The 15072-nt window shown below is 39.3% G+C and overlaps 1 protein-coding gene across 1 annotated transcript; it reads left to right on the forward strand.

Annotated features, from left to right (window-relative positions):
• Positions 1–10758: 10758 nt before the first annotated feature.
• LOC133763818 (olfactory receptor 51F1-like) lies at positions 10759–11751 on the forward strand. Its single transcript, XM_062197554.1, has one exon. The coding sequence runs from the start codon at positions 10759–10761 to the stop codon at positions 11749–11751; it is 993 nt and encodes a 330-aa protein (XP_062053538.1).
• Positions 11752–15072: the final 3321 nt, after the last annotated feature.

A 15072-nucleotide genomic window follows, 5' to 3' on the forward strand; every position in this document is an offset into this window, starting at 1 on the left:
TTTATTTAGCAGTGAAGATGCACTGAGCACCAGGTAGGGCATCAGGAAGACACAGAGATTAGCGTTGAACTTAGTCCTTTCCGTATATTCAGGAGAGGTGGACTTAGGGAAAATAATAGAAATGCAATACATGCAGTCCAAGTAATACAAGACCTCCATAAAAAGGATACAAATGAAAAAAGGCAATTCTATCTGGGGGTCAAAAAAAGATACCCAAGGTGGCGATGATTAGTCTGTACCTTAAATGGAGTAATTTTAAGTCATCAGATGGGTAAAACATGAAGGAATTTTAAAGCAGAGGAATCAGTATTTGCCAAGACAATGAACTACGAAAGATCTGGAAGAAATAGCAGAAGCATCTGAAATCTTTCCTAAGACCTCAAGTTTTAATTTACAGGATACAAAACATCCCCACTGCCTATTTTATTTTTTTATTTTTATTTTTATTTTTGAGAGGCAGAGTGGACAGTGAGAGAGAGAGAGACAGAGTGGACAGTGAGAGAGAGAGACAGAGAGAAAGGTCTTCCTTTGTCATTGGTTCACCCTCTAATGGCCACTGCGGCTGGCACACTGTGCTGATCCGAAGGCAGGAGCCAGGTGCTTCTCCTGGTCTCCCATGCAGGTGCAGGGCCCGAGCACTTGGGCCATCCTCCACTGCACTCCCAGGCCACAGCAGAAAGCTGGCCTGGAAGAGGGGCAACTGGGACAGAATCCGGTGCCACAACCAGGACTAGAACCCGGTGTGCCGGCGCTGCTAGGCAGAGGATTAGCCTGTTGAGCCACGGCGTGGGCTCTATTTTGTTTTTTTTAAGACGTACAATGATTTGATTTTCTTGAGATACCAATTTTCTGATTTGAGTCAGAACTCTTAAACACAATGGTATGATGCAAAATACTTCCTAACTTCTTATATCAGTTTTCTTAAAACACAAACTTTCTCACATCAGGAATTTATATTAGTTCTTAATATTGGCTAGTTTCTATCCTAGACCTACTCTATCAGAAGCTGACAATGCACAGGGCTGTCTCTCTTTAAGAGTTCCATTAATGATTATAATTGAAGCAAAGGGGAAGAACCATGACCTTACAAGAAAATGTAAATAATTTACTAGTTGACCACTATCTTATTTGTTGAAATGGGACATTTAACAGTGTTACTCCGTTTTACAATTGTTCAGAATAATTTTTAAGAAAACCTTAGTACCAAGAATGTCCTTTATAAGACATAAGATCATTGATCATCTGCTAACAAACTGAAGACTTAACCAAGTTTTTAATCCAGTAGTGGATTCCATTAAATAATATGTCTATACAAAGGCCAACTAGGATATAACAATTTGTCTTATAAACTTTCTAAGTATGACACCTTGGATGGAGTAAGCACAATTTCTCCTCTTTGAACAGTCCTTCACTTCCACTGTTAGTACTGAATATCACCAACAAATTGTGTGGGGCCAGCACTGTGGTATAGTGGGTGAGGCCACTATCTGCAGTGCCAGCATCCCCTATGAGCTCCGGTTCAAGTCCCGGCTGCTCCATTTCCAATCCAGCTCCCTGCTATGGCCTGGAAAAGCAGTAGAAGATGGCCCAGGTGCCTGGGCCCCTGTACCCATGTGGAAGACTCAGAAGAACCTCCTGGCTCCTGGCTTCAAATCAGCCCAGCTCCAGCCATTGCAGCCATATGGGGAGTAAACCAACGGATGGAAGACCTCTCTCTCTCTCTCTCTCTCTCTCTCTCTCTCTCTCTGCCTCTCTATAACTCTGCCTTTCAAATAAATAAATAAATCTTAAAAAAAAAAAAAAACAGGGCCAGCACTGTGGCATAGCTAATAAAGCCACCGCCTGCAGTCCTGGCATCCCATATGGGCGCTGTTTCAAGTCCCTGCTGCTCCACTTCCAATCCAGCTTTCTGCTCTGGCCTGGGAAAGCAGTAGAAGATGGCCCAAGTCCTTGGGACCCTGCAACCGCGTGGGAGATCCAGAGGAAGCTCCTGGCTCCTGGATTCGGATCGGCGCAGCTCCAGCCGTTGTGGCTATCTGGTGAGTGAACCAGCGGATGGAAGACCAATCTCTCTCTCTCTCTCTCTCTCTCTCTCTCTCTGCCTCTCCTTCTTTCTCTGTGTAACTCTGATTTTCAAGTAAATAAATAAATCTTTTTAAAAAAGGTTATTGGGCATTTTTATTCTTTTATTCTCATATACATATATATTATATATAACTATACACACGTTTTTAAGAGAAATCAGTTTTATTTGTGATAGAAAAAAATGCAAGTAAAAAATTCAAGTATTTGTATGCATAGCTGTTAAGCAACTTAAATTTTATTGACCTCCCAGTTTTAAAAAAAGTTAAATTTAAGATCACACCTCTGAGTCTGATGTATAGATTATAGAGATTGTGCAGAATATGGGTATGAAGAGATACATATTAACAAAGGAAATAGTGGGCAAGTTCAGAGTGAGGACTTATCCTGTAGGAACTCTTGTAAAAAAAAAAAAAAAACTTAATTTTCTTCTCTCCCCTTCCATCTCCCACTCTATTTCTCAGCATTTTCCTTATTTTTCCAATTGCTTTTAGTTTGATGTGTAGAAACAAGAATAATATCCACATATGCCTACAGGCATATTGGGCATTTTGCAAAAGTAATATCTTTAGATGCAGTTTGCTCTTATTTGGAAAAAAGGACAAGAGTTAATGTAACATTTACTGTGACTCATTTCCATTTGCCAGTTTAATATTTGAAATGTTTATTTTTCATTCCATAAATCTATGATTTATAAACAGTGCCATTAGGCGAAACTGGGTACATCCCAGTTTTAGTGTTTAATTTAGACAAAATATAAAAATACATTTGTTGATTATGACATGTGGGTTCCTGTATGAACAATTTTTTAATCACCTGATTTTATAACTCCCAGGCTTTTCAAAGTGTTTCTCACTGGGCTAAGTCTCTTCAGAGGGTAGTTTCTTTCACCAGACATTCATGCAGTGGTCAACCTCTGACAATACCATGGAGACTAACCATCCCTGCCCTTCCCCCACTTCATACACACACACACACACACACACACCGGCTTCCTGTACCTTTCAAGGGTTGGAGGACTCCAAATTGTATGTCAATTTCTTGTTCTCTTCAGCTATGTTGCAGCTATTGTGAGAAACACTAGACTTCTTTGATGTGGCCTGCATATTTCTTCAGTGAACTTATATTATTTATTCCTTGTCTTTCTAGCTTTCATAGAGATGTCCTTCCACCTAACCTAGGATGTTTCACATTTCATTGGAACTAAGCCCATAAAATTAACCACCACAGCTGCTTCAATCATGCCGGGTCTGATGCTCCCATAATTTCTCCTCTGTTGGTCAGACATGGCCACTAGGTGTAACCATATGGCAGGAGATGTGGTCATCTGCTTTCCACTCACTATTCCATTTTGCTCCAATCACTGGAGCAAATCTGGTGACACAAATCTCATGGCACAGAGGCACTCAGTAATGATATTTTTAATCCTTACCTTTGTTTTCTGCCTGAGAAAACTGAGAACCAGTTTATTCAAATTTTACAAGAAGCTACAAGTAGTTATTAGAAAATTCAACATGAGAAGTTCCTAGAATTATACACTAGTACTTTTAAATTTTTAGTGATTCTTTTTATTAAATGTATTCATTTGAGAAGCAGAAAGACAGAGACAGACAAACAGAGAGAGCTCCCAACCGCTGGTTTACTCCTCAAATGCCAGCAGCAAAATTGTACCAGGCTGACAATGGGAGCCAGGAACTCATTCCAGGCCTCCAGTGTGAGGAGCAGGAACCCAATTACTTGAGCTATCGTGGCTGCCTCCCAGGATCTGCATTAGAGAGAAACTGAAATCAAGAGGGAAAAGCAGGTATCAAATTCAGACACTCAAATATGAGATGCAGGCATCTTAACCAGTAGTCCAAAAGCCCATTCAAAGAGTGATTGTTTTTTGTTTTTTTGTTTGCTTGTTTGTAGAGTTAGACAGTGAGAGAGAGAGAGACAGAGAGCAAGGTCTTCCTTCCATTGGTTCATCCCCAAAATGGCCGCTACGGCTGGCGCTGCACCAATCCGAAGCCAGGAGCCAGGTGCTTCTTCCTGGTCTCCCACACAGGTGCAGGGGCAAACACTTGGGCCATCCTCCACTGCCTTCCCAGGCCACATCAGAGAGCTGGACTGGAAAAAGAGCAACCGGGACTAGAACCTGGCACCCATATGGGGTATGTCAAAATCAAATGAAGCTCAAGTCATAGTCTAAGGATAATACAATTGGCCTAGAGTGAAAATAGTACATTTTTAAATTTTTATTTAAGGACTACAAACTTCATGCATTTAATATATACAAATTTGGGGACATGGTGATTCTTCCACCCCTACCTCCCTCCCACCCATACTCCTACCCTTCTTCCTCCTCCCTCTCCCTTTCCCATTCTTATTTCTTATGAAGGTCAGTTTTCAGTTAATTTTATACTCATAAGATTAACCCTACACTAAGTAGAGAGTTCACTGAATACTATGATGATAAAAGAAAATATAGTATATTTTTAAAGCTTCCCCATTGGTAGTAATGTGCAGTTAGAATGCATCATGGTGGTACTATCATAAGTATATTCTTGGCCGGCGCCGTGGCTCAATAGGCTAATCATCCACCTGCGGTGCCGGCACACCGGGTTCTAGTCCAGGTTGGGGCGCTGGATTCTGTCCCAGTAGCTCCTCTTCCTGTCCTGCTCTCTGCTGTGGCCCAGGAGTGCAGTGGAGGATGGCTCAAGACCGTGGGCCCTGCACCCGTATGGGAGACCAGAAGAAGCACCTGGCTCCTGGCTTCGGATCAGCGCGGTGCACCGGCCGCAGCACACCGTCCGCAGCAGCCATTGGGGGGTAAACCAACGGAAAAGGAAGACCTTTCTCTCTGTCTCTCTCTCTCTCACTGTCCACTCTGCCTGTCCAAAAATATATATATTCTTTATTTCCAGTGGCAATGCAGTTGTAAAATTTAGGCAAGTGAACCTTTCTTCATCTGCAACCTAATAATAGGATCTTTATTTCTTTTATTTTTTTTTTTGACAGGCAGAGTGGACAGTGAGAGAGAGAGAGGATCTTTATTTCTAATATTCTAGCATGCATCTTTATGTATAATTAAAATTTATACATTAAAATTAATTTCACAATCAACATGAGTTTGATCATTGTACTGTTTATCTTTTCCTAAAAATTATTAAACAAATATTTTATAATTGATTTTACCTTAAAATCAAGTATCTATGGCATTAAAATAAATAGACATTTAGTTAGGAAAAAATGATTCGAAGAGTGCCTATTTTAAAAAGGAAACATATTCCTAAGACTCTTGACTAAATCTCCCTTCTAACATACCTCTTAAAACTTAGGAAAGTTTCTCCCAGTATCAGAAGATTGTTCTTGAATGTCAGCTTTCAAATTGGGGGAAACTTGGAACCTAAGCAAAGAGTATGACCTATGACGAATGGTGGAAGACAAGGGGCAGAAAAACATACTGGGCATATATCTACTGATTATCCACAAGGTATCCAACTTTCATATGGTTGGGCTGAAGCTTAGTTATTGCCTTTTAGGAGTCTGTTGCTCCAGAGACTACTTGAGAATGTGTCCAGAGCAAAGGAAAAAGGTCCTCTTATTACATGTAAATGGAAGAGAATCTGGTTTATTGTGATGGAGGGCATGGAAAAAAATCATGAAACCCAGTAGAAAGAGCTTGCGCTTCACTTGAACTTCAGCTGAAACTAATTTGACCCTTTCTTTCCCATGTGCTGATGCATCACCTCAGATTAGTTCTTTAAACAATTCCAGCCTCCGTTCACACATCTATGAAATGATAAAAGGGTGACCCACACTCCTGTTTCATGCTTAATCCTCCATTCTCCAGGCATACCCAAACAGCAACAATGATCTTTTAACTTGCAATGTGTCCATGACCCTTCGCTATTTAAACTCTTCTGCTACTTCCTGTCATTTCAGTGAACAGATGAAGGCCTCACAATACACAGATCTACCAGCCAAGCCTCCTCTCTATCAATGCTCTCCCTTGTTCTCTCTGCTACAGTCACATAGACCTCCTTTCAGTGCCTTTTTAAAGAGAGGGAGGGATGGAGGAAGTGAGGGAAAGAAAGAGGGAGAAAGAGAAAGAGAGAGAGAGAGAAAGAGAGAGAGACAGAGAGAACAACCTCCTGACCCTAGTCACTTCCCAAATGTCCACAATGGCCGGGCCTGGTCAGGGCTAGAAGACAGGAGCCAGGAATGTAATGCAGGGCTTCCACATGGTTATCAGAAACCCAGCTCAATTACTTGAGTTACCTGCTGCCTCCCAGGAGCACTAGTAGGAAGTTGGAGTCAGAAACTGTAGCTGAGTGTGGAACCCAAGTATTCCTATGTGGGATGCACGTGTCTAAAACTGGATCTTTTTTCTTTTCCCCAAATAACCTCCCTCCCACCCACAACCATCCCATTTCCGATTCCCTCTCCCATCCCATTCTTCATCAAGATTCATTTTCAATTATCATTATATACAGAAGATCGACTTAGTATATACTAAGGAAAGATTTCAACAGACTGCACCCACACAGACACACAAAGTACTGAGTACTGTTTGAGTAGTAGTTTTACCATTAATTCGCATAGTACAACACATTAAGGGCAGAGGTCCTACATGGGGAGCAAGTGCACAGTGACTCCTGTTGTTGTTTTACAATGGACACTCTTATTTATGGAGTCAGTAATCACCCGAGGCTCTTGTCATGAGCTGCCAAGGCTATAGAAGCCTCTTGATTTCACCAACTCTGCTCTTATTTAGACAAGGCCATATTCAAAGTGGAAGTTCTCTCCTCCCTTCAGAGAAAGGTACTGTCTTCTTTGATGGCCCATTGTTTCCACTGGGATCTCACTCAAAGAGATCTTTCATTAGGTTTGGGTGTTTGTTTGTTTGTTTTGTTTTGTTTTTTTGTTTTGTTTTTTGGTGGTTTTTTTTTTTTTTTTTTTTTTTTTTTGCCACAATGTCTTGGCTTTCCATGCCTGTGAAACTCTCATGGGCTTTTTAGCCAGATCCGAATGCCATAAGGGCTGATTCTGAGGCAAGAGTGCTGTTTAGGGCTTTTGCCATTCTACGAGTCTGTTGTGTATCCTGCTTCCCATGTAGGATCATTATCTCCTTTTTAATTCTATCAATTATTTGCAGACACTGGTGTTATTTATGAAATCCCTTTGACACTTAATCCTATCTTTTTGATCAATTATGAACTTAAACAGATCACTTTAAAAAGTAAGATGGCATTGGTACATGCCACCTTGATGTGATTGAATTGGAATCCCCTGGTACATTTCTAGCTCTACCATTAGGGGTAAGTCCGAGTGAGCATGTGCAGAACTGTATATATCCTCCCTCTCTTATATTTAACAGGGATCACATTTCAGTTAAATTTAAACACCTATAATAATTGTGTGTAAATTAAAGAGTCCAACCAATGATATTAAGTAGAACCAAAAAAAAAAAAAAAAACACTAAAAGGAATAAACTAGTAAATTGTTCCTCTACAGTCAGGACAAGGGCTGATCAAGTCATTGTTGATCATAGTGTCCATCTCACTTCAACAGGTTTCCTTTTAAGTGCTCAGTTAGTTGTCACCGATCAGGGAGAACATATGATATTTGTCCCTTTGGGACTGGTTTATTTCACTTAACATGATGTTTTCCAGATTCCTCCATTTTATTACAAATGATCGGATTTCATTTTTTAACTGCTGTATAGTATTCCTAGAGTACATATCCCATAATTTCTTTATCCAGTCTCTGTTGATGGCCATTTGAGTTGATTCCATGTCTTAGCTATTGGGAATTGAGCTGCAATAAACATTGAGGTGCAGACCGCTCTTTTATTTGCCAATTTAATTTCCTTTGGGTAAATTCCAAGGAGTGGGATGGCTGGGTTGTATGGTAGGGCTATATTCAGGTTTCTGAGGAATCTCCAAACTGATTTCCATAGTGACTTTACCAGTTTGCATTCCCACCAAGAGTGGATTAGTGTCCCTTTTTCCCCCACATCCTCGCCAGCATCTGTTGTTAGTTGATTTCTGTAGGCCGTTGTAACCAGGGTGAGGTGAAACCTCATTGTGGTTTTGATTTGCATTTCCCTGATTATTAGTGATCCTGAGCATTTTTTCATGTGTCTGCTGGCCATTTGGATGTCCTCTTTTGAAAAATGTCTATTTAGGTCATTGGCCTATTTCTGAACTAGGTTGTTTGTTTTGTTGATGTGGAGTTTCTTGATCTCTTTGTAGATTCTGGTTATTAATCCTTTATCTGTTGCATAGTTCGCAAATATTTTTTTTCCCATTCTGTTGGTTGCCTCTTTACTTTCCTGACTGTTTCTTTTGCAGCACAGAGACTTCTCAATTTGATTTAATCCCAATAATTAATTTTGGCTTTTACTGCCTGTGCCTCTGGGGTCTTTTCCAAGAAGTCTTTGCCTGTGCCTATCTACAACCCTACACCATCAAATTAAAACAGGATCTTAACCACTAGGCCAAATGCTGACCCCACCCTTGGAGTCTAGTCACACACACTCTGCTTGGACTCTTTCCCACTCTGTTATTTATGTCCTATTTATGCTTCATATCCAAATACAAAAGTAAGTTTCTGTGAAGTGAATGGGTCTGCTTTCCTCACTACTAGAATTTACTGTTAAAATAGAGCAGCACAGTGCAATGTTTAGCATAATTATTAAAATAAAAGTATCAATTAAGACAGATACAAATAGACAAATCAATGAAATCATAAGATATAGCACATAGAAGATGCTTGAAAATGATAGTTATTATTTTAGAAAGTACCAAAATCACTATTTATTGAAGACTTGCTTGCCAACATTATTTGGTCAATTTTCGATTCATTTTCTCCTTCCTTAATTCATTGAAAAAATGCTCAATGCTTGCCTTAAGGAGCCTTTTTTTTTTAATGTGAAATGAAAAGAATAAATCCTAAAATAAAAATATTAGATAATGTACATAATAAATCCCTTCTTATTATGGAGTGTACCAGATACTCAGTTATGTTACTTTCTTTCCCTTCTCTCCAATGGGCTTGCTCTATCAGGATGAAAGATTTAGTTAAAATCTGACCAAGAATGTTCCTTAAGGAGATTGTATACAAGTGTACCAGGTGCCTGAGGAAAATCCATGCATTTTCCTCTGTGGTGAGTTAGGAACCCCACTGGGGCCAGAGATTCTGCCCTTGGTGAGTGAGTGACCTGGGGAAAGAGATTTAAATGATGCCTTGCTCCAGTCAGGAAGGGCTGCACTTGCAGCTTCTGCCCCAGCGAGCATGTCTCAAAGTAATTCCAGCTGCTATGCTGCCTTTATGAAGTACCTAGACGCGAGTGTTTCTACTTCTGATCTCTGCAGTAGGATTCTGTGAGGACTAATACTTTCCTCCTCCAGTGGCTAGCAGGTAAGGAGATGCAGAAAGGGAGCAGATGAAGGAGAGAACTAGGGTTATAGAGAAGTGGGGACAGTTGGAGTAGAAATTTGGAAGAGGGAGAAATCTTCCTTCTGTGCTTATTTAGCCTTTGTTGGGTAGTAGGGAAGAAGATGGTACTGAGAATATTTGGGGGGAAAATTCTGCAGCAACTCTACAGAAAATTCAAGATAAAATGAGACTAAAAATGCACCCCCCCTAATTCAGAGTAATGAAAATTCTTGTTTACCTCACTCATGCTAAGAGCCTGGGTGGTCGCCAGGGAAGTGAGGCTCACCTCATGAGCAAAATTTGGGGGATATCAAAAAATTCAGCCACCATGATAAATACCACTTAATGCAATAATTTAAAAAATCCTGATTATCTTTCTACTCCATAATTAATATACTACCAAAAAGTTAAATAAAGACTAGTGCCATGCTAAGCTACATTGGAATCTGAGGCAAAGATGAAGATGTGTACCCCTGGCTTTAATGGAAGCAAACCGATCAGCTGTATTTTCAAAATCTATGTCTTGCTCATCGCATTTTCAATTGAGAAAATGACCATTTTTGAAATTTTTTCTTGACTGAAGGTTCTAAATAATGAAATTTAGCTGGAGTGAAATTATAACATTTTATTTTGGTGAAAAATATTTTAAGTGTTACTATTAATAAGTTAGTATTATTAAATTTAAAATATTTCAATTTAAAATGATGTGAGTTCAACACAATCACTCTTCAATAGTTAAATACTTTTTCAAGGACTTTAGTGTTTCAGAAAAATATTTTAATATACATGAAAACATATAGAGAGAGCCCAGTGTATTTTTTTTCATTTTCCTCAGACTCTAATATGGCTTGGCATAGTTCTGGTCTTTATCAAGAATTCCAGCATTTTGTTGTCATAGATATTTTAATTTTCATTTTTAAGTAGTGAATAAAAAGTTATGTACCTAATTGCTGAGTTTCCTGGCATACTGTTTTTATTCCCTGCCCCAGGCAAACACCTTTCTTGCCTTGCTTCCCTTGGCCCTGCTATCTTAAGCACGCGCTGGGCCTGAAATAGTAGGATGAGCAAAAGCTTTGAGGCAGGAATTCTGCCTTTTACTTGTGTTCAATGAATTTACAAGGCTGGGTGTCTACTTGTTTATTGTACAATGAAGATAGATGAAAATTGCTTTTAAATCAGCTATAATAACCACATGATGTACATTAATTAGAACAACTGACAAAATGTCTGACATAGAAAGGCTTTGACTCAATGAAATGTATTCTTGCAGGACTCACTGAAGGGGAGTGTGATTTCACTCAGATTACCATGCTACCCACCGGTAACTCCACTTCCCCAGATTTCTTCTTGACTGGCATCCCAGGTCTAGAGGCTTTTCACATTTGGTTTTCTATCCCCTTCTGCTGCCTCTGCGTAATGGCACTGATGGGGAACAGCATCATTCTCTACATCGTGATGACAGACTTCAGCCTCCACGAGCCCATGTATTATTTCCTCTCCATGCTGTCTGCCACGGACATGGGCATCACTATTTCCTCCCTTCCCACGACACTGGGTGTCTTTTGGTTCAATGCCAGGATCATTAGCCTAGACTGTTGCATTGTGCAGATGTTCTTTCTGCACGGCTTCACCCTCATGGAATCCTCTGTGCTTTTGGCCATGGCTTTTGATCGTTTTGTTGCCATATGCAACCCCCTGAGATATGCTATGATTTTAACTAACTCTAGAATCATCAAAGCTGGGGTGGTGATTTTTGTACGAATGCTGATCAACTTGATGCCCTTGCTCCTGCTCCTCAAGCGGTTGTCTTTCTGTGGTCCGAATGTGCTTTCCCACTCCTATTGCTATCACCCTGATGTGATTAAATGCTCTTGCTCAAGTACAAAGATTAACAGCATCTGCGGCTTAGTTGCTCTCATTCTAACATCAGGTATTGACATCCCCTGTATTGTCCTCTCATATGTGCTCATCATCAAGTCTATCCTTAGCATTGCCTCCACTGAGGAGAGGCAAAAAGCCTTTGGCACCTGTGTCTCCCACATTGGTGCTGTTGCCATCTTCTACATCCCCTGGATCATCTTGGCTTTAGTACATCGATTTGGCCGTAATGCTCCTCCATATGTCCATACACTGATGTCAAATATCCATTTCCTCTTCCCCCCAGTGCTAAACCCCATCATATATAGTGTGAAGACCAAGCAAATCCGTAAGGCCTTCCTCAAGCTGTTTCCAGAGAGTAGGTAGGCTGACCACGCGGCAAAGTAGACAGTCTTGCTGTTTTGCTCTCTTCCTTCCTTCCTGCCACATTTTACTGAATAACATAAGGCATCTGCTTATAGATGGTAACACAAAGGCTATAACAAGACTCCTGCTCTCTCAAATATTTTATATAATCTAGTAGCGGTGGCACAAAATGAAATACTAACAATAACAAATAAGAATATTATTACAGAACAATGTCCAAGAGGCAACAAGGACACTGAAGAATGCATATAAACTAATTTGTGATGTAATCAATTCTTAGCGAAGGTGATAAATTGGACAGAGAAAAATACAAAACAAAGAAGTATGGACAGGCATTTGGCACAGTGCCTTAAATTGCCTCTTAACATGCACATATTCCATAGCAGTGTCTGGTTCAAGTCCCAGCTGTTCTACTTCCCATGCAGCTTCTTGCTAATGTGCATCCTGGGAGGCAGTGGTAATGGCTCTAGTACTTGATTCCAGCCACTCATGTAAGAATGGCTTCCACCTGGACCAGCCATGACTGTTGTGGGCATTTAGGGAGTGAACCACTAGATGGAGGAGAGGCAAAGGCCATTTGGCACCTGTGTATCTCACATTGGTGCTGTTGCCATCTTCTCCATTCCCTGGATCATCTTGGCTTTAGTACATGTATAGCTCACTCACTCGCGCTCTCTCTCTCTCTCCCACCCTCTTTCCCTCTCTCCGTCTCTCCTTCTTCCCTTCTCCCCTTCTCCCCCTCTTCCTCTCTCTCTTTCCACTTCCATGCCATTCAAATAAAATGAACACATATTTTAAAGATATCATTTGCAAAATAAATATGTAAAGGGCTTTACCCTCAGGATACAGAACTATAAGTTCAATGAAGAATGATGGGGCCTGATACCTCAAGGAAATACCATGTTAGAGACATAAGAAAAAGAGTAGTATGTGATAGGAGAAACGAGATGATATGTGAGATTGTAAAAGAATCTTTGTTCCAGGCAAAACTATGGTTACAGAAACTTAAAAAGAAGCAAAGGATCAACAAATTGATCAGCTTTCTTAGATTCCCTCTTAAGTGATATTTGTTTTATTCTGGAGAAAAACATTCTCCCTTTATTATTCTGATCTAAGGCAATATAAAAAATATTAGGTCTTCTGTTGTTCCTCTGTTGTTATTTTGGGCTACCTTCATTCCCTTATTATCTTATGATAAATTCTTCATTCCATAGTTCTGGTATGATCTACTGTCCCTGGACTTCAAATAGGATGCTGAGATTTCTAGTACAAGCTTGGATACTTATATTCTTAAGGAAAGATAATGAAGATCAAGATATTCTAAGCATTCAAAAAAGAAGAAGGAGATGGTAGTAAAATTTAGTGACTTCTTGTCACTCCTACAATATCCAATTTCCATATACCCTTCACCACTCCCCTCATAAAATAATCTTCCAACATAAAAAACATTAAGATAGGTAAAAGGCAAAATCGGAGCATGAGTATTAAATATTCCCCTGAAAGAAAGATATGCATGTGCCTCATTTTACAGATTATATGAAATTTCACACTTTACAGCTCAATGAATCCAAGAACATCATAGCATTTCTGAGTTTTCTGTGAGTATTAACTTCACATTTGTTAAATTTACCCAACAATAGCAGCAAATTTGAAGAAATCAAGGTAAGTAGAGAAACAATAAATTAGTAGAACTATAATATTTATTATACTCATACAAGCGTGAGTATAGGATCTAGTAGGATTTTTCATGTCTTTCCCACTTTTGTCTTCTACAGATGATTTCTTACAATTTTCTGTTTCTATTCTGTGATAAAGTCCTTACATATTTGTTCTCCTCACCATTTATTCTCCAGCATATTAAACATTTGGAGATTCAACTAAAGCTGAGCTGCTAGAGAAGTTTCTAGACATATATATATATATATATATATGTAAATAGAGGAAACACTGAAAACAACTCTTTTGAAGCAGCTATCTCCAAAACTTGAAAGAAAAAATTAAATCGCAGAAAAAATAATAAATATAAGTGCAAATTTTAATTTTAAAAATATTCCTTCAATAAATAGGGCAAAAACTCATCAGAAGGACTAGTAGCCCACAGGATGCATTAACAGTAAGCTGGATCAGAAGCAGAGTGTCTAGAACTCTAACAAGCACTCTGATATGGATTGCGGGTGTTGCAAGCAGCTGTTTAACCAACTATACCACAAAACCCACCCCTATAAAACTCTGTTAGAAAGCTCAAAATTCATACACTAGTTTCACTCCTAGACTATAACAAGTATAAGTGCATATCTTTTCACTCCAAAAGACACGTATAATAGCTTTAATAACAACATATTTGTTTGTAACCAAAACCTGAACATAATTGAATTTCCCAGGAAAAAAGGAATTTATAGTTTTATTATATTTATATAATTAAAAGAATTAAAATAAGCAATATACAATGTAGATAAATCTCACAAGCATAATGTGAAAAGGGCCAGACACAAAGGCATATTTATTGTATTATTCAATTTATATATTATTTATTGTATTATTCAATTTATATGTTTTTATTTTACCATAGTAAAAATTCAAATAATAGGTAAAACTAATTTAGGGTGTTGTAAATCAGTTATGCTTAGTGTTGAAGTAGGGTCTGTCACTGGGGTGGGATAAAAGAGGATTTCTAGCAATGTTTTATATCAAGATTGGCAAATATGGCCCAATAGCCAGCCAAAATTGGCCTGCCACTGTTTCATAAATGAAGCATAATTAGAACCCAGCCATGTGTATCCAGTATTTTCTAGAGCTATTTGCATGCTAGAATATGTATGTTGAATAGTTAAGACTAAGAACTGGATGACGGAAAAAAGTCTAAAATATTTGTTGGGGTCAGCGCTGTGGTGTAATGATAAAGCCACTGCCTGCAGAACCAGCATCCCACATGGGTACCAGTTCAAGTCCTGGCTGCTCCACTTCTGATCTACTCCCTGCTGATGCTCTGGGAAAGCAGTAGAGGACCCAAGTCCTTGAGCCCCTGCACCAACGTGGGAGACCTGGAAGAAGCTCCTGGCTCTTAGCTTCAGATCGGCTCAGCACCAGCCATTGCAGCCATTTGGGGAGTGAACCAGCAGATGGAAGAGCAATCTATCTATCTATCTATCTACTTATATATCTATCTCTATCTCTATCTCTCTGTAACTCTACCTTTCAAATAAATAAAAAGAATTACTATCAGCTGCTTACAGGAAATAAAACAATGGGGGAAAACTTGCCAAACCCTAATCTATATCATTGTCTGAGCTGCAGTTTATGTGATAAATCATTGAGCAGTGC

This window comes from Lepus europaeus, chromosome 7, assembly GCF_033115175.1.
Source record: "Lepus europaeus isolate LE1 chromosome 7, mLepTim1.pri, whole genome shotgun sequence".
NCBI classification, from domain to species: Eukaryota; Metazoa; Chordata; class Mammalia; order Lagomorpha; family Leporidae; genus Lepus; species Lepus europaeus.